General features: G+C 31.2%; 1 protein-coding gene and 1 long non-coding RNA gene across 2 annotated transcripts; both read left to right on the top strand.

The window, feature by feature from the left end:
• Positions 1–354: 354 nt before the first annotated feature.
• On the top strand, positions 355–2,800 carry LOC143078442 (uncharacterized). The gene is made up of 3 exons (XR_012979223.1): positions 355–481; positions 1,818–1,887; positions 2,746–2,800. It is a non-coding gene; the product is annotated as an uncharacterized LOC143078442 (long non-coding RNA).
• A 581-nt stretch (positions 2,801–3,381) lies between these two features.
• LOC143080826 (mesenchyme-specific cell surface glycoprotein-like) lies at positions 3,382–23,515 on the top strand. The gene is made up of 12 exons (XM_076256886.1): positions 3,382–3,639; positions 11,446–11,664; positions 12,718–12,901; positions 13,320–13,449; positions 15,287–15,398; positions 15,584–15,760; positions 16,731–16,802; positions 17,607–17,845; positions 18,854–19,074; positions 20,155–20,255; positions 21,644–21,694; positions 23,283–23,515. Exons 1-12 carry the CDS (start codon positions 3,429–3,431, stop codon positions 23,345–23,347), a joined length of 1,782 nt encoding a protein of 593 aa, XP_076113001.1. The 5' UTR covers positions 3,382–3,428; the 3' UTR covers positions 23,348–23,515.

The raw sequence follows: 23,515 nt of genomic DNA, 5'->3' as shown, positions 1-23,515 counted from the left end.
TAGAATTTTAGATTTTACATTTCAGAGTTATGGCATGGGGTTTTATTCATTAAATAAAGGGGATTTTCCAGTTTTGGACAAAAACTCAAAAATGCTTGCAGCAATTCTCATTGGATGGTTTTACTCTAGTAGTAATTTTTTGGGCCCTTTATAGCTTGCTGTGCATTGTGAGCCAAAGCTCTATATTGAAGACTGTACTTTGACCTTTAATGGTTTACTTTTACATGTTTTATAAATTGTGACTTGGATAAAGAGTTGTCTCATTGGTACTCATACCACATCTTCTTATATCTATCATCTTCATTTTGGCTTTCACATGAACACAGACTGATTTCTTTTTATCCTATAGGCTAGTTATCAAATTTGACCTCCCCTATGGCAGGAAGGTACATGTACATTGATGTTTAAAAAATTCCACAAATGGTGAAGAAAATGGCAAGGGAAGACGCCTGGTAAATGTTTCAAGTACAATTCAGCAATGGTAAGTATATTTTTTGTATAGTGCAAGATTTTTTTGCTGTGTTGACAACAATTCGTGGCCTTCCGTTGTTTTTTGCTCTTTGTCAGACTTACTGTATTGAATATATATGTACTTTGTAAGACAACTTGCTTTCAATACATTATTTATGCTGAAACTTTATTACTATATATTAAGGTAACTTTGCTGTTACAGTCTTTGCCAAACTGAAATTTGAACTTTTCTACTATACATTCAACTAAAACATCTTGAAAGTTCTTTCTGTCTGAATTGCTTTTTGTCTGAGACTTGTTGGTGAGACAGAGTTTGGGATTCACTGCTGTTACAAATAGTAAGGAAAATTTATTAAAAAAGATATAATGCAATAGAGAAACAACTGATAACTTATAAGGGGTATACATGGTATATATCAATGAATCAACACTAGTAAATACACAGCGGGAAAAAAAAGAAACACATACAATTGCAAGATGGCCCCTATATGGTATTTTGAACCTCATGGAAAATTGACCATCAGGTCAAAATACAGCTATGGCAATTTAACCCCCTTGTATGGAAAATTGAACATTGGGGTAAAATATAGCTTTTGGCTTACAAAAAAACGTATATCTCTGAAAACAAAGCATTTCTAAAAAGCAAATCTGACATGGGGTAAAATTGTTTAACCAAATATCATGAATATTATGAAACTAACACACCATGATAATAACCACTAAATGCAGATCAAGTACAAATTTGGGTAGGTCACTTTTACTGTTCTGGAGTTATGTCCCTTAATTATAACATTATACATATGCAAGAGGGGGCATCATCTGTGTCCAATGGAGATAAAAAACAAAATTATGAAAATGGACAAATCTGACATTTTGATAAACCAAATATTTATAGTGAATCTAGTGTTTTATTTAGAGATGTCTAAAAGGATGGAACATGATGATCCGGCATGTATTACAGCTGATTTCCTTATGCTTGCAAAGTAAAACTTTGGTTGGCTTGCTTGCTTTGTTTGTATAATTGTTTATACAAGCTTTGTGAATAAGATTGACATCTTTAAACAATATATATATATATATAGGCATAGTTAAACCTGTATATATTATATTTGAATTCAATTGGGTGTTATCCTAATATGATTGTACAATATACAAACAAAGCAAGCAAGCTAACCAAAGTGTTGCTCTACATGCATTAGGAAATTAGCTGTAACCCTGTATGGAAAAACACTGTCATTGAGAGTGAATTGAAACTATTTGTACCTTTACCATGTTCATAATTAGTACAAAATGACATCTAATAAAGAACTTATTCAAAACTTAATTTTATTTCATTTATGTTACAGGAGTTTCTGGAAAGCCAAGCAAAACCAAAGGATATTTTCATAAAAAGGACTTCTGTAGGCAAAAAAGTAGGTATGTGTATAAATATATATTTATATTTATGTAATATTTGGAGAGAGATTTAAAAAAACTAAATGTTTTAATCCTTGCTTTTCCAAACACATTGCAGTTGTTAAAGTTTCATGGGTTACCTATAAATAAATGAATAAAAAGTTTCAACTAACTTCTTATGGTTATAACACTTTAAAAACTGCTCGATTTTGTAAGTAAAAAGATCAGTTGTGGTTACATTTTGTATTGCAAGATTTGTTTTTATTACAAATATTAATTGCTTCCAATTTTTAGCTACATATATTAAAGTTTAATATAAAAATAAGAAGATGTGGTATGATTGCCAATGAGTCATTACTCTCCACCAGAGACCATTGAAGGAGAATTTAAAAATTAGCAAAACTCATGCCAAATGTAAAACCAAAAATCATGTGTCTAAGACTTAAATATCAATCAGTAAACATCTAATTGATTTAGAGAATAAACCACCATTAATCATAGGATAAGAACATGATCTTGTACAATGCCAAAATATAGGTAACAACAGTTTGTAAAACTGGTCAACATACATATTGTATAACAATAATGTTTAGTTTGGTTTTAATTTACTGATAGCAAAATCAATATTTATATTCATAAAATACTTTCCAGTTTTATTCAAATATGTTGTTATATCAAAAGGAGACAAATATAAAAAAAAGTAGATGTGGTATTATTGCCAATGAGACAAGTCTCCACAAGAGACCAAAATGAGACAGAAAAGCATGTTTAAAAGTCACTGAGGATATGTCATTATGTTTAAAACTAACAACTTACAGTATATGGGAATAAATCAAATTAAGTTTAAATGTATGATTATGAATGTAATTTTTTTTTCAGATGAAGACAACTTCAAGAAGAGTGACATTTAGAAGATAGAACATTTTATCGATATATGTCAACAACAAAAAACATAAAAAGTTGTGTAACGTTTTGAGATTGCTGTATAAAATAAAAGGAGAGTGAAATCAAATTTTTGGAAGTTTTTTTAAAATTTATATTCTGCAACAAATAGACAACAGAGAAAAGAATATGAATGAGATTCTTTGAGGTGGATTTATTGAATTTTGCATTTAACATGTTTAAAAAAATAATATAATCTCAGATTTCTCAAGACATTGGTTATTATCAAACCGGCAAGGGACACAACTTCAAAATTGTATTTAAATTGATGCTAAAGGAAACGTCTAATACACTTTTGGGGTTTTCCTTTTCATATTACATGCATAAGTCAACAAATGTGTTATATGACCTCTAAACGACATTAGAAACCTTGACATATAACAAGAACTTTTTGACCACTTCAATTTTTAATGTATACTTGACAGACTTATAAATCACCATCCTCGTGTACACTGTAACTATAGGCATGAGTGAAACAATTCTGTACAAATAAGAACGAATGGTATTTAAATCTAGTTTTACTATAAGTCACTTATGTACAGTCATGCATATATAGATACAATAATTCAATATAGTCTTTCATTTTGTCGTGGTGACAGCTACCAAAGCAAAATTACAAAATGTCACAATTAATAATTATTTACACTTTTACTACTTGTTTGTGTGTATCTTCCATACCGGTATTTAAGGATAAAGTTACTTTAGAAAAGTTATCTACATTATACTTGCCATATAGTTATGACACAAATGGAACCCCATTATACGAGTATTCTAGTGGAGCCATCGAACAAACAACATATGATCCTGATAATTACATAGTATATGCTGTAGGTAGGTATACATGCGTATTCAATATTTTTTTTTTCTATTTATTTATTTATTCATTTATTCACTTATTTTATTTTTAATATCTAAAAGGGGAAAACGTTTACTCAATGACAACCTTAACTGATTTGAGGGTCGCATTTTCGAGAACACATTTACATAAGGATTTTATGAATATAATTAGTTACAAATAAAGCATAAAACATGAAACTAAACTGAAAGACATGATGAACCCAAGATTTATATATATTTTCCTGTTAAATTAACTCTCTTGTTGCCAAGATTGTTCACAAGTATTTGATTTGTCACCCAAAATTTGTTCCGAAAAGCATCCAAACTTGCTCCTGTATGTACAGATGATCACAGATATGTCGAAAGTACAACCCCGTGCCCTTTTCCCGAAAGTGACCTTCCAAATTAGACTTGTTACCGGGGTTCTAATAACACGGGTAACACGACGGATGCTACATGTGGATCAGGAGTTGCTAACCATTCTGGAGAACCTGAGATCACCCACAGTTTTTGGTAGTTTCGTTTTGCTTAGTCTTTAGTTTTCTATGATGTGTTTTGTATACTACTTCTTTCTTTTTAGCAATGGCGTTGTCTGTTTATTTTCGATATATGAGTTTGAATGTTCCTTTGGTATCTTTCGCCCCTTTTTTTAATACTTTTTACTTGATATGCTTATTTTACTTTCTTGCTCTTTCTGAACCCGGACGAATTAGTGGTTTAATACCTTATGTCGGTTTCGTGTTAACACTTGTTAGTCGTTTAACCAATGATTTTGAAATTTTACCATGTTTGATTAAGAGCATAATAGAGGTCAGGTTTGATAATAACGAGTTTCGCCCTTGCCGGTTAGTAACAATTAGGCCGCTTGATTGATTTGAAAAATATACTTTGCGTCGATTCCGATCTATTATTTGAGGACGCTTGATCCAAAGTCTTCTTCTTTTTTTTTAATCTTTACTTCACATTTTTCACATTTTTTGTTTCCTCGTTACATAACAGAGGTCATGATTGTCACTTAAATAATGACACTGTACATCGATTCTATGCGATTATTTGAAGACGCTTGATTCAATTTTTACATTTTACATGGTGATAGCCTTATGTAATCCATGTTTTGTTATGTATCGTACTAACTGACACAATGCTGTATTTAAATAGTACTTAAAAATATTTATACAAAATTCTCATCATTTGCAAAATGGGTTGTTTGGTTCAGAGTTTAAAATATACTACGATTTTTGTTTAAATAAACAGGTAAAACATGGCGTTGCTTTACTTCTGCATCAAAATGTTGCCGTTCAACGCAAATCATATAGATAGATAATGATCAAATACTAATGAAAAATAAATAAATTCAAATTTTCATTGAGGATTTGTCATTTGATGTTTAATTTGAACTCAGATTACATAACATCCCGGTGCATTCAAATACAATTATTACAAAATTTGTCAATAATGTTGTGATAAGATGTGTTTTTTTCAACATACTTGTAGCCAAATAAGTAATTTACATTACTTTATTGATGATGATAGATATATGAAAGGTAAACGGCACCATGTAAGGAATGTTTGATTTCTGTAAACTATGCCAAGTTGTTGTCATTTCTTGGGTCAAAATTGGTCCTAAGTGCCCGTTCTTCTTTAACCCCCTTAATAAGACAAGACAAGACAAGACAATTTATTACAACTTAGGCACACGTATGGTGCTACTAGAGGATAACAATTATACATTAACAATTACATATATACGTATACATTTACAAGCAAGACACACAATAAATAAATAAGTGATATCATACAATAAAACTGAAATATATTTGGTTGATTTGTTTGCAAAATTCTTAATTGCAACGTGGTTAGAAGTTATTGTAACATGCTATGAATTATGAAAATATTTTTTCAATATGTCTTAGAAACATGCACACTTTTGTTAGCACTGGCACGTTACAGTGTGATAATAGACCAATAAATTTCAAATGGGAAGGATTTTTTGTGTAATATGTAGGTATATACCTTTCTCTTAAGGTAGCACAATACAAAGATTTTTTTACTTCCAATCACTAACCTTTAAAATGCTGTAACTTTCTTATGTATGCATAGAAAATAATAAAAGAGGTATATATAGATAGATAAAAGATTACTCTTTTAAATGGTTGCAATATTTTTATTTTGCAATCATTATGTAATCAATTATTATGTAATTAGTTGCAAAATCTGGGTACGTTCACTTGAATGAATTTAGCTCTATCATCTCTTTAACTATACAGAAAATTTTAACGGAATCCTAATCAACACATCATGGGCTTCAAAAGGGTGTCTCAGATTGTCTCTATGGTGTTCCATTCTCTCATAAATCTCTAATTAGTGTAAACATCCTAACCACATAAAAGAAGACAATGTTCAATTAGGTGTAAAATTTGTTCTATTCATTCTATCTGAAATCTGAGACACCCTTTTGTAGATAATGGCCATAGGAATAACATATAATAAAATCATCCCTCTAGGGATACCTATGCAGAAGCTAATTTCATTTGAAAGTGGAAATTTGGTGAAAAATATTTTAGACACAGTTAACATTTTAATTGGTTACATAATTGTTGCATAATACTAACATTGCATTTATTTGAAAGAGTGATCTGTTAGCTATCCAAAACTACCACTTTTATAAATTTTCAAGCATTATTAAGAAAGTTACAGCATTTTAAAACTTGGGAGTTGGAGTTATAAAATCTTTGTATTGTGCTACCTTAAAGACATAATTTGTTTATTGGAGCATACAAAAAAATAATGATATCCGTTACCAATGGTATTTGTATCGCATAGACAACATATAAGATTTTCTCTTGGTGTATTTTTCCATATATTTTGATATTTGAACATCTAAATTTACTGTAGATGTATCGATCTGCCACTTTAAGATTGCGTAAATATGGCTCTAAACAAAACATTGTTTTGTATGAAGCATAAAACACACCTCTAGATGAGTTTGTCATATCAGCAGATAGACTCTGTCCGAATTGGTCTACCAATCTCTGTTTTATTTCTTTTTTAATATCCGAACTTTTGATATCACCCTGCGCATTTCAGAAAAAGAAAATCCTGCATCATCTAAAATTTGTTTCAGGGAAGATAACCATTTAAATGAGTATTGGCCTGAGTTATGTAAGTTAAACATTAACTGATACAAGATCCCAGATAATTTGTTACTACTGCTTGTTCTTGATCTAACCTTCAAGACTCTTTTTAGGAAACTTAAGTGCACCTTTTCAATCATATCAACATTTTCATGACCCCAGATTTCCGACCTATAAAGTAAAATTGGAACGACCATACAATCAAATAGTCGAAACTGAAGATCTGAAGGGATGTTTACATTTCTTAACTTATAGTATAATGCATACAGTGCTTTTTGTGATTGTTCAACAAGTTTTTTCTTTGATAAATTAAAATTACAATTGTATCTTATTAATAATCCCAGGTAATTATAACTGTCGGTGAGCTGTAACTCCTCGCCCCTTAGTATGAATCTCATATTTCTTTTACGCTTTGCCTTCTCAAACACCATTACGTTTGTCTTATCAATGTTTACATTTAGTTTCCAGTCAGTATTCATCAAACTTGTTTAACATTATTTGTAAATCGTTAGCTGATTCTGCCAATAATATTGTATCATCAGCGAAAATTCGAATATAAATGCCTAGTTCATAGACAGTATTCATTTACCTTTTCTAAACCTGTTATATCATGCTGAATAAAATAGTTTTCAAGCTCATTAAGGAAAAGAGAAAAAAAGAAAGGGTGATAAGTTTTCACCTTGCCTAACTCCAACTTCGCACAGAAAGAAATTTGAACAACTCGAGTTATTTCTTACACATGATTTGACATTAGAATGAAGGTTATAAATAGAGTTAAATATTTTGCCTGTTATGTTACTAGAAATAAGCTTTTGCCACAGTCCTATCCTCCACACAGTATCAAAGGCTTTCTTGAAATCTACAAATGTACAGAATAAACGCTTTCCAGAGAGTAAATAAAGTTGAATCAAACATTATAAACTAAATATATTAGCAAGTGTGGAGTACCCTTTCCTAAATCCCGCTTGGCATTTTGAGAGTAATTCTACTTCTTAAGAGATCGCTTATGCTTATAAATGGAATTAATTATTCCCATTGACCAGATTTCGGGTATAATCCCTGTGTCGAATACAAAATTGAACAATTTCACGTAAAGAGGTAAACATAATAACATGGAATTTTTTAATAAACTCGTTTCTTATTCCATCATATCCCGCGGCTTTGTTATTTTTTAAATTTGTAATCACTTTGATAATTTCTTCCTCGGTAATAGGCCCATTTAAAATTTTGTCGAACTCATTTTGACGAACTCATTACTAGGTTAGGTAATTGAAACTCTTCCTCCTCATGTGCCACACTTTCGTTAAGCTTCTTAAAATGAGCATACATTACTTCTAGTGAAATTGGACTTTTCTTTTTTTGTTTCGGAGAGAATCTATTTAAAACTTTCCAAAATTCTTTCGGGTTATTTGTTGATATATTACGAAGCTCTTTTTCTGTCTTCAACTGATAATTTTGAAAACATTTGTTTATTTCTTTTTTGTATTCCTTACTTGCTCTTTTCAGTGACTTCTTATTATTTATACTTTTCTGTTTTTTTATATTTATATTTTGCCGAGTGAAATTGTTTTCTTTTCAGCTTACATGATACATTAAACCATGGTTTATTCCTAATTTTGGCCCCATGAGTTTTTTTAATCGGATTTTTATTAGCAAAGGTTCCAAAAGAATTCTTAGCTGCCTGCGAGTAAAAATTTGTTAAAATAGTTATAACTCTGTTTATATCATGATTATCTTTTTTGAAGGATTCTATTTCATTACACAAATCAAGGACTTTTTCCTCGTTCTTTCTTATATTTTCGATGAACTTGTGTTTATGCTTGGTCCGTTTCTGTGTGTGATGCTTGGTCCGTTTCTGTATGTGTTACATTGTAGTGTTGTGTCGTTGTTCTCCTCTTATATTTATGCGTTTCCCTCAGTTTTAGTTTGTTACCCCGATTTTGTTTTTTGTCCATGGATTTATGAGTTTGAACAGCGGTATACTACTGTTGCCTTTGTTTATCCCTTTCAATCCATTTTATTGACTTCCTTTTATGTGATTTTTTTTCTTTTTCTATATTAGTGACCTCTGTTGTGAGTTTGAATGCGGTTATGCACATCTGAGAATAATGCATCAAAAGGAATAATCTCGTACTCTTCAATATGCTTAAAAAGATTTGACGAGACAATAAAATAGTCAATTAAACTGTTGTCTGTCGTAGTAGCCTTACTTATACCCTTATCCGATCCAGTCCTACCCCCTGTAATATACAAATTATTTCTCTTACAAAACTCTACTAATTTATAACCCTGAGTGATTGGACGCATTTTTGTCTTCTGAACATCTTTTTAGTGGAATCTTTAATGAAATTAAATTTTGGTAATCATATAAAAAATCGGTTATTTCATCGTTTAAATTTTCGTCTAAAACCTCTACCAAATTTTCATCTGGAACGACAAAATCCAAAAGGGTTCCAGTTCTGGCATTAAAATCACCAATTAATGAACACAACTGTTCATCATCCCTCGGTGTTACCATCTCCCTTTCTATTTCCTCAAAAGCATCTTTTGATGCATATCTGCTATTTTCTGGTGGTATATAAACACATCCGATAGACATGTTTGATTGGTTTGAAATATTTTTTAGTTGCATCCATTGAACAAATTCACAGTCGGTTTTGATGAACTTGATATTTCTTTCTATTAATTTACTGTAAATGACCGAGATGCCACCAGATTTTTTCTTGAAACATTTTCTCCATTTTGAAAAAGAAAGATACCCATCGGGCAAAGATAGCATATCAAAGTCATCAATTTCTGATTCAATACATACCAGAATATCGTATTTTTGAATAGTTTCAATGAATTCGGGGATAATCAATCTAGATTTTAAGCCACACACATTAATACAAGACAATTTTAGCCCCTCAGGTTCATCGTTTAAAAGTTCAGAAGTAACCTTAACTCTTGTAGCGGCGTTGTCCTACACATATTCGTTTTCTTCATAGTTTGTATCGGAAGATTGTGTACGCGTTCGTTTAAACGGTCTAGGTGATATTGGAGGACTTGCACCACTTTGCTTTTGATTGTTTTTCAGTAGGGCCCCTATTTATTCAGATGCTATATTCTGTTCTTCTTCTGTACTTTGATATTGTTTTCCATTAATAAATAGTTTGTCTCGGACCAATTTAACTTGTTTCCCTTCTTGTCTAGCTTTTTTAAGAACCGGGTACAATTTTTTCCGCCCAGTATCAATCTCTTCTGGGAATTGTTCATTAACTCCAAAGCTCTTTCCTTTTAATTTGTTTGTGTTTTTAAGCACCGCTTCTAGTTCTTTTCTGTATAAAAAAACCTTGCCACAATAGGCTTTGTGCCATTAAGTCCTGGCTTGCCAAATCTATGGACATTTCCAAGTTCTACATGAAATTCTATTCCGAGTTCGTTGTGCATAAAGCGTCGAAGCTTTTCTTCACAGTTTTCATTTTGTTGAAAACCTAGCCCTGAGAAAATTAGATTGTTTTTCATTGATCTGCACCTTAAATCTAGAAGGCTTTGTTCTATTAGCTTAAAATTTTCTTTCAGATTGTCATTTTCTATTTGCCTTTCAATTTCTGTGTTTCTTCTCTTCATATTCTCGATTTCTTTTTTTGCTCGTACACCTTTCAACGGCAGTGTCAAGCAACCCTCCTATGTTTTCCACACTTTTTTCAATAAGTGAATTTCTTTTGACTAAATTTAATATCGATGTTTCAATTTCGGTGATTTTGTTACATATTTGACTAAGCGAGTCACTCATTTCATCTATCTTAGAGAGCTTATCCTCTAATTTCTGTTGCCGCATATCTATTCTTTCAAGTATCATTAAGATTTTATTCATATTTGAATCATTATCGGATTGTTACATTGCTTTCTTACTTTCCTCGACCAGCGATTTTTTGTTTAGAGCCATCTTGTATATTTGAGGAGGTTAAACAATGGTGTCTAACGTATTCCTCTATGACGACGTAGCGATCTTGTTATGTGACCGGAAACTTTTTAGCGACTAACGTTATCTCTAACAAAGTAAAGCTTTGGCCATTATTTAACTGTTTTCGTTAATGTTCAGGATAAAGTATTCCTTATTTAATTCTCTAACAATTTTCTACATTCAAAACAAGCTAAATATTACTGAAAACTCACTTTTCCGGGAGCTCCAAAATTATGCGTGTTGCCATGCTTGCAACCGGAACAACAGTTCTATGCTGTTGGCTATGATACATGAAAAAATTTAAATTCCTTTTTCCTTTAATTTTATCAAATCCGTATCTAAAAAGGAATGAAACTGAGAATTGGGTAGGTAGGTACCACTTTAATATGACAATCTTGATAAACACAAATATTATATTGGTATTAGTCTCGGAAGTTTACAGAATTCAGTCAAAACATTCAGTTGTGATTCAGAGGGGGAGTAGAGCCGTTTGATTTGAAAAATATGTAATCTTTTTAGCACAAAATCGACCTTTAATATCTGTTTTTATATAAAATTACATCCACTCTCAAAATTCTGGATCTGCCCGCACAAGTCTTTTTAGCGACTAAGTCAAAATATATATCCCAATTCAAGAATTACAGATTTGAAGATTACTTAAGGGTGACAAAATGTGTTTATTCCCAAAATGAAAGTGACATATATACGTAATTCTTTTAGGTGGAAATATTCTGCATGTTATTGATGTAAAAAACGTCACATCTCCGAAGATCCTTCATCATATGGAGATTGATCATGTGGATCTAACAGATATTGAATATTGTGGTGGATACATTTTCGTTTCCATGCATAATATTTTGTTTAAAGAGGAAGGGCGTGTTGTTGTATACAGAAATTTCTCAACATCAGAGCTTATGGTCGAAAAATATAACATAACAGGTGAATATTATTCAATGGTTTTAACGATTAATATATCTGTACTTGTGCTAAGTATGACACAACAAGAATATTAGAAAGTTAGTTTGAATTAACAGTATTACTTAAAAGAAAACAGACAATATTTATTAAAAGCAAACGCACAAGTGTTTTGCTTCTTCTTTCTATTAACTATTTCGATTTATTATTGTTTGCAAATGTGTATACTCAGCAACAATAGAAACGCACCGTGCAGCTCCAATAATTTCATTGGAAAAAAAATTTCAATTGCATATTATTTTTGTAAAAGATTGAAATTATTCAAAATGTTGTCACAACGTTTCTGAAGCCATTTATAATACAAATTCTGTTAAAATGAGAATTTTTTAAATCCTTAAAAAACCCATTAAGAATATGAAATTGTTTGCGACAGTCATTCAAGTGAGAGGCTTAGCTAGCTGTCAAAAAGGATTAATCCACCATTTTCTAAATAAGTCAAGTCTGTACCAAAGTCAGGAATATGACAGTTGTTTTTCCATTTGTTTTGTGTGTTTATGCATTTTGATTTTGCCATTCGATAAAGGACTTTCCGTTTTGAATTTGCCTTTGAATTCGCATTTTTTGTTATTTTAATTTTCAATAACAAAAATGTTGTCACATTTGTAAAAACTGAAGACAAGTGTATCTGTTCGCAACGATAATGACTTTGAAATATAACTTAAAAATCAAGTTCTGGTCTGGTGCCGAACACGAAACTGCCTTATCTCAGATTTTTGTCTTAGAAATCTCTATTGTTGCTCCCGAAATGGAATTTTTTCAGTAAACTCCGCAAAATTTCAATGTTATGCTTACATTTTAAATATTATAGATTTCTACAAATATGTAGCCAAAACTAGAAATTGGGAAACTTCAAATATGGTAAGATGCGTTTTTCATTTATTAAGTATATTTTACATTATGACCTTTTTAATTTCGCCGCTTTACGTCTGAAACATTTTCATATTCTAGGCTGAACTATAATAAATGTACATTATTTTTAACGCACACTATATACTTGCTTGTTCATTATTTTTTAAGTTGGATCATTACCCGATATGGTCTACCCTTCGAAAGATTGCATGACAATATTGGTTGCTGTAGAAGCCGAGGCCTATCAAGATAATGGTAAAATTGTAGATCCAGAAGGTGGAGTCGGGATAATTAAAATTGAAAATAACGAAGTAACATATAAAAAGTTGGACTTCACAGAATTCAATTCAAAGTAATTATGCAAAGTCAATTGTCTATTTGTGTGCATTTTATTATTATTATTAGTGCAAGATTATACCTCCTTAAACCAATAATTGGGACGAATTAATCTAAATTTGGTGTTTATGCAAGATAATTTTCCATTAAATAATTAATTGAATGATGGTTGGTTGCTTAACGTCCAGTTGTAAATAGTTCATGCATATTTATGACGATATTCCCTTTAACAAAGAATTGAGAAAATAAATCTAAATTCAGGTTAATGCTAGATAATAGTCCGTTAAACAAATAATTGTTGAAAAAAAACCCCTAAATTTAGTGTTAATACCAGATAATACTCAATAAAACAAAGAAAATAAATGTTATTTTAAGAAAACATCTCGCCAAAATTAGCATGTCATTGATGTTAATATTTGACGACTGTTTGACAGATGGTCAGATTTGGAATCCAAGGGATTGCGTTTTATACATAGAGCAAATAACAACAACTTTTCCAATGATGTAGAACCTGAATATATAGCATATAACAAGGATTATTCCAAAGCTTACATTTGTCTTCAGGTAACTAGAATATATAGCATATAACAAGGATTATTCCAAAGCTTACATTTGTCTTCAGGTAACTAGAATATATACCATGTAACAAAGATTATTCAAAAACTTACATTTGTCTTCAGCTAACTAGAATATATACCATGTAACAAAGATTATTCAAAAACTTACATTTGTCTTCAGGTAACTAGAATATATACCATGTAACAAAGATTATTCAAACGCATACATTTGTCTTCATGTGACCAGAATATATACCATGTAACAAAGATTATTCAAAAGCTTACATTTGTCTTCAGGTTATTATTTTAATAGATTTTATATATTATACTAGTGTTATATTTGTAACTCCGGATTAAAAAAAATGTCTGCCCATTTTTTGCTACATTTTATTATTTAATTATCAAATATGGGATATTAAATAAACAAAGGCATCGTGCCGTCACCAATTTCAACCGGGGGGGGGGGGGGGGGGTCGACGACTAAGACATCTTGTCCGATCATTGCAACATTAAAGAGAATACATCGGACACGGTCCGTGGCATGGCAATCAATGCCGAATACAAACAAAGCCAAAGACAGACAGCGGAAAACATTGACAACATAATGCTTCAGAAAGGCAAGTAAAAAATATCAAATGGTTCAAGCGTCCTTTTATAACACGATGGGAAAACCAGATAAAAAATATAAAAAACGCAAAGGCACTACCGTTGACCTAATTTTTATCCATTGAAGTGTGCAGTTTTTGAAAAGAATCGGGATATTGAATTGATTGTATATATTTTTGAAAAGAATCGGGATATTGAATTGATTGTATATATTTTTGAAAAGAATCGGGATTTTGAATTGATTGTATATATCTTTGAAAAGCATCGGGATATTGAATTGATTGTATATATCTTTGAAAAGAATCGGGATATTGAATTGATTGTATATATTTTTGAAAAGAATCGGGATATTGAATTGATTGTATATATTTTTGAAAAGAATCGGGATTTTGAATTGATTGTATATATCTTTGAAAAGCATCGGGATATTGAATTGATTGTATATATTTTTGAAAAGAATCGGGATATTGAATTGATTGTATATATTTTTGAAAAGCATCGGGATAATGAATTGATTGTATATATTTTTGAAAAGAATCGGGATATTGAATTGATTGTATATATTTTTGAAAAGAATCGGGATTTTGAATTGATTGTATATATCTTTGAAAAGCATCGGGATATTGAATTGATTGTATATATCTTTGAAAAGCATCGGGATATTGAATTGATTGTATATATTTTTGAAAAGAATCGGGATATTGAATTGATTGTATATATTTTTGAAAAGAATCGGGATTTTGAATTGATTGTATATATCTTTGAAAAGCATCGGGATATTGAATTGATTGTATATATCTTTGAAAAGAATCGGGATATTGAATTGATTGTATATATCTTTGAAAAGCATCGGGATATTGAATTGATTGTATATATCTTTGAAAAGCATCGGGATATTGAATTGATTGTATATATCTTTGAAAAGCATCGGGATATTGAATTGATTGTATATATCTTTTAAAAGAATCGGGATATTGAATTGATTGTATATACCTTTGAAAAGCATCGGGATAATGAATTGATTGTATATATCTTTGAAAAGTATCGGGATATTGAATTGATTGTATATATCTTTGAAAAGCATCGGGATACTGAATTGATTGTATATATCTTTTAAAAGATCGGCAATTTGTTGGTCGTTTAAAAATAAATACATTTTGTGAGTAAGGATTTATACGGTCTTTTTAAGGCTTGAGTATTTCATTGCTTCAATAATGATTTGTTGGATTATTTTTTAGGAGAATAATGCAATTGCTGTCGTAGATATTGCTTCAGAAACTATAGAAAATATATTACCATTAGGTTACAAGTCATGGGGAGAGCTTATGATGGATCCAAGTGACAAAGATGGTATGCAATATATTACTATACATGTTCTCGATATTTCTTTAGGTTCTTGTCGCCATTTTTTCGTTGTATATTTAAACACATTATTTGAGAATATATCTTTAAATGATTTTTTAAGTTTAAATAAAACATTTCAATCTTTGATTGTATAATTGAAAACGAAACAACGTATGATTTCTCTTCTTTAGGAGGTATAAATATGAGATCCTGGCCAATCTATGGCATGTATCAACCTGATACTATGCAAGTGATATATGTGGCGGAAAAAGGTTACCTCGTGACATCTAATGAGGGTGACTCTAAAGATTACTCAGACTGGGGAGGATTTAACGAAGAAGAACGTGTTCGAGATGTTGTCTTATCAGGTATCAAAAAATTAAAACAACACTTTATCATGCGTTCGAAGCCCTTTTCCGAGGATACCTTAATCATGTATATGCCGAACACTTGCAAAAGATGTACAAGAAGGGCTATGAGACTTAAAAAGGACCTAGAAAAATAGCCAAATCCATGTGAGATCAACTTTGCTTTCACAATGATAATTTATTATAAACACTGTTTATTATAGTTTAGTTAATGAGAAGTTATGAGGGGTGACGGTTTTATGAAAGACTTTGTTCAATTTTATTTTCAAGTTGACGAACGATAAAAAAAGTTTGATATTATCTTACCTCCTATACATTTCTAGCAATGTGATTGGTTAAAAGTGCCCTCGTGGAGACCGTGTATATTTGATATTAGGTTAGTATGGAGGCGGGGCTTATCTCATACACGGTTAATAGTGGTGTTTCGTCCCTTTATATTCCATACAAGGTAGTAGGGAGGCGGGGCTTATTTCATACACAGTTAGTAGTGGTGTTACGTCCCTTTATTAAAACAAAACGGTACTGAGAAAAAATCATAAAGGTTTGAACAGACGAAGAAATTGATGATTATGATTGAAATAAATTCATAAAACACATTTAAACCTGACAAGTTGTTATTGTTGGTTTCTGTTTTTGTAGGATCAATGGAAGTAGTTTTTTAATGCTAATAGTATTGAAGACTCATTTTGATAGGTCACTAGTCTAAATTTCACACGTTAAGATAGTCGGTAAGATAAATTCGTTACATAGTGTGCTAGTGACCTAATACGGTAAGTATGGGGTCAGTAAATTTCATATGGGGATTCGAGCTTCGCTCTCACCCCTTATGAAATTTACTGATCCAATATATACCGTATTAGGTCACTAGCACACTATGTAGCTAATAATCTGTAATTATACTGATAAAGTTTAACATGCTTTTATCAAGTAAAACAAATACTTATTATTTAATTGTACTATTTTTTTTCAGAAAATTCTTCGATTGTTAAATGGGCTGCTGATCACAACCTTTCTACAACTTTTCAAAACGATAACATGCTAGGTAAAATAAAAATAAAAATTCTTGATACACATAAGCTTTTACCAACTTATCATTGTTCAACTATGTCTATCCTTAAATACTCTGTCCAAGAATTAATACAAACGAACTGCAAACAAACGATATATTATAGTTATTTTACTACAGAATTATACTCTAGTCTCAAATGCAAATCCAATATGGGACGAATAACTGTACACTTTATTGATGAGTTTATCCCGATACACCTGTCTATAGATGGATTGGTCTTAAATAAGTGAACCGGTTAAACCCCACCCAGTCAAGTAAAATAAGTCAAGTAATACCAGTGGTCAGTCAAACATTATTGTCATATCCTAAAGTGATAAAAAACGCTTCTATATTTTCTATATTCTTTAAAACAAGACGATTCTCACCGATATCCACCGATATTGACAAGTGTTCCAGAAATAAATGAACTCAACGAGCTGTTCCGTCTTCACTAATGGTAATCGACATGCGACTCGTTGCAAGTAAACATTCGTTGACAAGTCGCATTCAGTTGAGTTCCAATCATGGAAAGAGAACGGAATGATGGTACCGACAAGTGTTACGTATCCGAGGTCATCTATGACTCGTACGTTTTATAACGGTCAATTAGAACATGATGGCATCGGTCAAAATTTAGAAATAACTTTGAAATATGTATCGCTTGGTTGAGTAGCCTCTGTGTTTACAGTAATTAATGTTTAAGGAAATCATGATATGAGGTGTAATCCCTGACATTTCGTATCAACCAGAAGATTTAAGCATATACATGCTCAATCGCTGGTTTTTTTTAAATTTTAGGTCGGTTAAAAATAACCAATATGAATGGTAGAAATGAAAATGGAACATATGACGATTTATATGCGTTTGGAGGAAGAGGTTTCTCCATTAGAAAACTAGAAACAATGGAGCTCGTGTACGATAGTGGAGACCAATTTGAAAAGCTTCAGCAACAATACATACCTCTGTTGTTTAACAATAATGCCGGGAATGGAACTAAAACAGTCAACCAGACATTTGACACTAGGTCGGACGATAAGGTATAATAGTAATTTTTTTCCGTAGATATTTTTTAAATCAGTTTAAGAAGCTACTTTTTCCATCAGCTTCTACCCAGCAATTGAAGAAAACATACTTTAGAATTTAAAAATCACAAATCATTATGATTAAAAAAAGAGGGACGAAAGATACCAAAGGGACAGTCAAACTCATAAATCTAAAACAAACTGACAACGCCATGGCTAAAAATGAAAAAGACAAACAGAAAAACAATAGTACACATGACACAACATAGAAAACTAAAGAATAAACAACACGAACCCCACCAAAAACTAGGGGTGATCTCAGGTGCTCCGGAAGGGTAAGCAGATCTTGCTCCATATGTGGCACCCGTCGTGTTGCTTATGTGATTACAAATCCGGTAAATAGTCTAATTCGGTAGGTCACATTTATGAAAGGGAAGGGGATTGTAGTTACGACGTAAGGAACATATCCGATATCATTTGTGAAACGGTTATTCCATAACGGTCAACCAAATCGTGATGGCGTCCGTAAAATTTACGAAGGGACGATTTCAACTTCACCATTTGGAACTCTTGGTTTAATAGCTTCCTTGTGAGCAGTAACCCTCTATCAAGAAAATCATGATAGGAAACTTATTCAGTATTTTTTATAATGTGTAATTATTGGAGATGTACGGTCGTGCAACAAATTTACTTATGATTTATATACTGAGCTGATGATACCATTGCGGACTGATAGACCACCAGCGGCGGTATCGACCCAGTTCTGCAAAAATGAACAAAATAAGTATTGAGATAGGTCAGATACTTTAGTGAAATAAAAGCAAATATAAACTACAACGAACGTATCTATTTCCAGATAATTAAAAAAAAATTATAATCCAAGTAACGCATTGGTCTTAGCACCTCGAGTACTAATGCACGTTTAGGGTTTTCGATTCAAGCGGTTCTGGCTAATATATTCTGACAACGATAAAAATTATACTCGTTATACATTTGATATACTTAACTGACATTATTTTGAAGGGTCCCGAGAGTGAAAGTCTTGCAGCTGCTCATATAGGCAATGCAGTTTTATTATTCATTGGAAATGAACGACCTGGTAGTATATTTATTTATAAAATAACAGGAGATGCCTCTAAGCCAGAATTTCAAAGTATATGGAACGGTGTTCAAGAAACCGATAACAAATGGGAAGAGCTTTATGAAAGAAGAATGTTAAGTGGAATGGATCCCGAGGACATAAGGTTTGTTTTAAAACGAGACTGATTAAGCAACAAAAAAAAAAACCCATAGTAAAGCGAGTAACTGCTTTTTTAATGCAATGAACCAAACTAATTCTGATTGTATTGATATTAAATCATTGGCTCCAAAAAGCCTTATGACTTACTTATTAGTACTGTTCTTCAGGACTTAAAAAGGCAAACATAATTCATAAATTTCTTATAAAAGTCTATTTAAAAATAATTTAAAGAAAGGAATTTCCAATATCCAAACTATCCCCTTGGTCTGGATGTCTTTCATCTGACAGATTTTTAAAAAATCGTTTTGGGAAAAAATCTGAAGCCAACTGTGGTTTTTTTTTTAAATTTTTGCGTTAATTTTAGATAATTTTGGGGAAACTAAGATTCCAACCCCACCAGACCTAAGTTAATTCGGCTATGCTTTTGATGTCTATTCTGGTCATACAGCTCCTCCCGTGTTCAGGTATTAATACATTCCAGGCCTTTAAACGTTTGGTTTTAAGCGTTCCTAGTGACTTTAAATTGAGAAAAACGCTTTAATGCACTATATTTATAAAGTGTTTTTTTTCCCTTCATTTTGAAGCACTGGATCGATGTATGCTGCTGATGGATTGTGGAGTTCCAAGGGTATCATCAGCTCAGTAGTCCATTCTTCGGTTTCGAAATGATTTGATCAACCTCTACCAGACAGTGTTAACGTTCCATCAATTTGCTATACTTTTTATATCCTCTTTTGTGATGTAGATCCCAGCGTTTTCAGATATTTATATTCTTCTTGGCGGAAGCTGTAAACTCATTAAATATTATCATGCATTGTATATAGAAAGAAAAACACATTTCGGAAATTCTTGAAAAAAACAAACCTCCATATCTTATTGGCCATGAAAATAAATTAACAACTGCATTGTCGTTATATAGGTTAGATATTATTTCAAACAATACAGCTTTGTATTTTTAAATATGTTGATCTCGAGCATTACCAAAAATGCAACGATTGTCGAAATGACCATCTTGTGCAGACACATTGGTATTGTTTATGTTATTATATGGATATTTCTAAATTAAAGAAATTTATCATTTCAGATACATTCCTGCTGAACATAGTCCAAATAAGCAGCATATATTAACAGCTGCTGGCACTGTCAGTGGAACCTTTTCCATGTTTACAATAAAAGGAATTAATGGTGAATAAGACTATCAATATCACATGACATTTAAGGGAAATCATTGAATAGACTGATAGCAATCAAACGACACAAAACAATACGAAAGACATCAATAGACAGTCACTAACATTCAAAAAGTGTGTACTTCCTATGTCGAGACTTTCCCGATTTTAATTTCAAAAATGTCAAAGAACTACTGGAGACAACCAATGAGTAAATAGGAAATAGGAATCATTATGGCTGATTAACCCATTTCATTTTTTGTTGAAAAATACAAGATGATATTTCATCTGTCTTCATGTTTTCAACTTTTCCAGCGTCAAAACAAACACGAGGAGAGAAGATAATATTATTATCAAACTCAATTAAAACACGTATCTTTTACATTTGATAACAGATAAAAAGTAAAATCACAAAAATACTGAACTCCGAGGAAAATTCAAAAAGGAAAGTCCACAATCAAATGGCAAAATCAAAAGCTCAAACACATCGAACGAATGGATAACAACTGTCATATTCCTGACTTGGTACAGGCATTTTCGTATGTAGAAAATGGTGGATTGAACCTGGTTTTATAGCTAGCTAAACCTCTCACTTGTATGACAGTCGCATCAAATTCCATTATATTGTCAACGATGCGTGAACAAAACAAAAAGCCAGTTTTTGTGCGACCTTATTACTCCCGTAAATTAATTTCAATTCTTTTTCTTACATTTCTGTGTCTAAAACTATAACCGACTCCCGTATATCATTCATACGAAATGTTGTTCACGCCAGAAATGGTGAACCGTGACGCCTAGATGTCACTGAATGAAGATCAAAAGATTAGAATTACATAATTACATAATGCAAAAAGTTCAGAATACAACATGTATTTTTTAATACACTATCGATCATGTCAGTTTCATATGTTTGTTTAAAGTATTTGTAGAAAAAAATCATAAAAATTTCTATTATATTATTTTTCTTTAATTACTAAAATTCGTATAAAAAATCCACACATATATCCTACAATCTAATTTTAAAAGTTGCATGGCTATCATTTACTTTTCGTTGGTTAATAGCTACACCAAAAGTCGTCGATGCGCTTTAAATAGCGTTATTAGATGGTTAACGAACAAGACTTAAATGAGGTTAATTTCACTCCCGGCATGCAAAAAGACTTAAACTACGTCACATAAGTCAGAAAGTTTGAAGAAATAAAATTAATAATTCCCAATTTTCTTCTTTATTACTTTTCATATCAAAATAAAACTTGGTGAATATGTTTTTATGGTATTTTGAACATAATAAGATGAAAAGTGAAAAATCGCGAATTATCCCTAAACAGTAAAAGTAATAATAATAAATAAAATAATTTTTTCATTCAAAATAAATTAATGATATAAACATTTATCGTTTTGTAGAACACAATTCGGGTGCAGCGCCTACGGATAAGGCAGCCAGCTTAAATATAGGTAGGTTTAACGTATTTCAAGAAATATTCAATTTGCAAATTTTGCATGTAAACCTAAAAATCTTTATATAATATAGGGTTATTGCATGAATATTGGGGAATATTGTCCCGAGTAGAATTTTATGAATATATGTTCTACGAGGCACAATATTCCCCAATATTCATGCAATAACCCTTTTATTGTATAGCAATATAATATTTAAAAGTAAAAACTGGTTTAAACTAAGATTTGATCGTTGATGACGTCATGAATTTTGAAGATTTATTGCACTAGTGCAATATTAGAATTTATTGCACGCTAACTTTTGGTTACGTTCTGTGGGAAATATTATATTGCTATACAATAATATCATATATGTATTAGATGTGGAGAAAAATAATGAACAAAAATACCGAACTCCAATGTAAATTCAAAATTAAAAAGGAAGTCCATAAAACCAAACAATATCAAACATTTAAGACTATATTAATTATTGTTTAAATATTTGGCAAACTTCATTAAATGATCATATTCGGATAAGATAACGATGCACATATTCTTTATGATTTGTTCCCTATGTTATTTCGAAATAGGACACATGATTGTGGTTGGTTATTAAACAATGACTAAATGTTGTTCAAATTTTGACACAATTGCAATTGTAGCAAATGGATAGTTCAACAACATTTGTAGGGAAACATATCTTTAATAAAATAGATTGATTATGATAATGTTTTGTACAATGAATGCAACAGTAGTATACCGCTGTTTAAAAGTCATAAATTGATTCAGAGAAAACAAATACGGAATACAAACTAAAACCGAGGGAAACACATCAACTATAAAAGAAAACAACAGAACAACATGAACACTGAAGTGCAACAAAAACAAACCCCAAAATACATAGAAACGAACGTTTTGATAACAACTGCAATACTCCTGACCTGGTACAGGAATAAAAAAACATGGCTGATCTATAATTAAGCAGAATCGTATATGCCAGTATAACATGAGGGACTTGAAATCGTATTCATTAATTTTGCGTAAATTTAACAGAATATATATCATATAAGTGATGACTTGTTTTTAACATGGTGTCAGATATAGAGCATAATTTGAAGTCTTTTTAATTTTGACCTTTCTAGCATTGTGATAAGCGAATGTCATATGTTAATATATATAAATAATACCCTGTTAGCGGTTGGGTTCAGAGGGGCCATTATTTATATAGGTTCTTACCTCATGTGGAATGTACTATCTTAGACAAATAAAATCAAGGAACCTCGATATTGGATACGTAAACAGGGCTGGCGTTTCAAAATTGTGCTACTATTAGCTGTTTTTAAGATAAGACAATCTTCATCATAGGCATTTTCAATTCATCAAACCTCATCTCATTAGTTGATGCCTAACAAAAATATTTCAGTGTAAACATATTCCATGGTGATAAAGTTATCAAATACAAGACTTAATTCAAAAACTGAAATTCCATAATGCAAAAAGTAGAATCATTTAACATTTAAAAATACATTTAAACATTTTTCTCGTTTTTGTTTTGTGTTGTTAATTTACTTCTTTAGATATACATTTAAACATATGTGTGTTGCAGGTTTTTCTAGTGTGATAATGGCAGTACTTAGTAGTTACATTCTTCTGAGATGCAGAAATTTATAACCACAGATAAAACGTAAATCAGTGTATTGAACGTCATATATTAATTACAGCATTGCATTGGACAAAACGAACGTCATAGTTTATTTTTATTCTATACCTAGTCACCATTTCAGTTTAATCATGCAGATCTATTATATAGTCATTTTATAAAATTTACTGTTCACAAAA

The sequence above is a fragment of the Mytilus galloprovincialis genome, chromosome 6 (genome assembly GCF_965363235.1).
Source record: "Mytilus galloprovincialis chromosome 6, xbMytGall1.hap1.1, whole genome shotgun sequence".
NCBI lineage: Eukaryota > Metazoa > Mollusca > Bivalvia > Mytilida > Mytilidae > Mytilus > Mytilus galloprovincialis.
The sequence above is the reverse complement of the archived record's forward strand: the minus strand, read 5'-3'. Positions and strand labels throughout refer to the sequence as shown.

What these genes read in the sequence shown, in the direction of transcription:
- LOC143080826 (XM_076256886.1), top strand. Translation starts at nt 3,429, where the DNA reads ATGTCACAATTAATAATTATTTACACTTTTACTACTTGTTTGTGTGTA. An exon ending in ATGGATCCCGAGGACATAAG is followed by an intron (nt 19,075 to 20,154) that starts GTTTGTTTTAAA and finishes TTATCATTTCAG; the next exon opens with ATACATTCCTGCTGAACATA. An exon ending in TACAATAAAAGGAATTAATG is followed by an intron (nt 20,256 to 21,643) that starts GTGAATAAGACT and finishes ATCGTTTTGTAG; the next exon opens with AACACAATTCGGGTGCAGCG.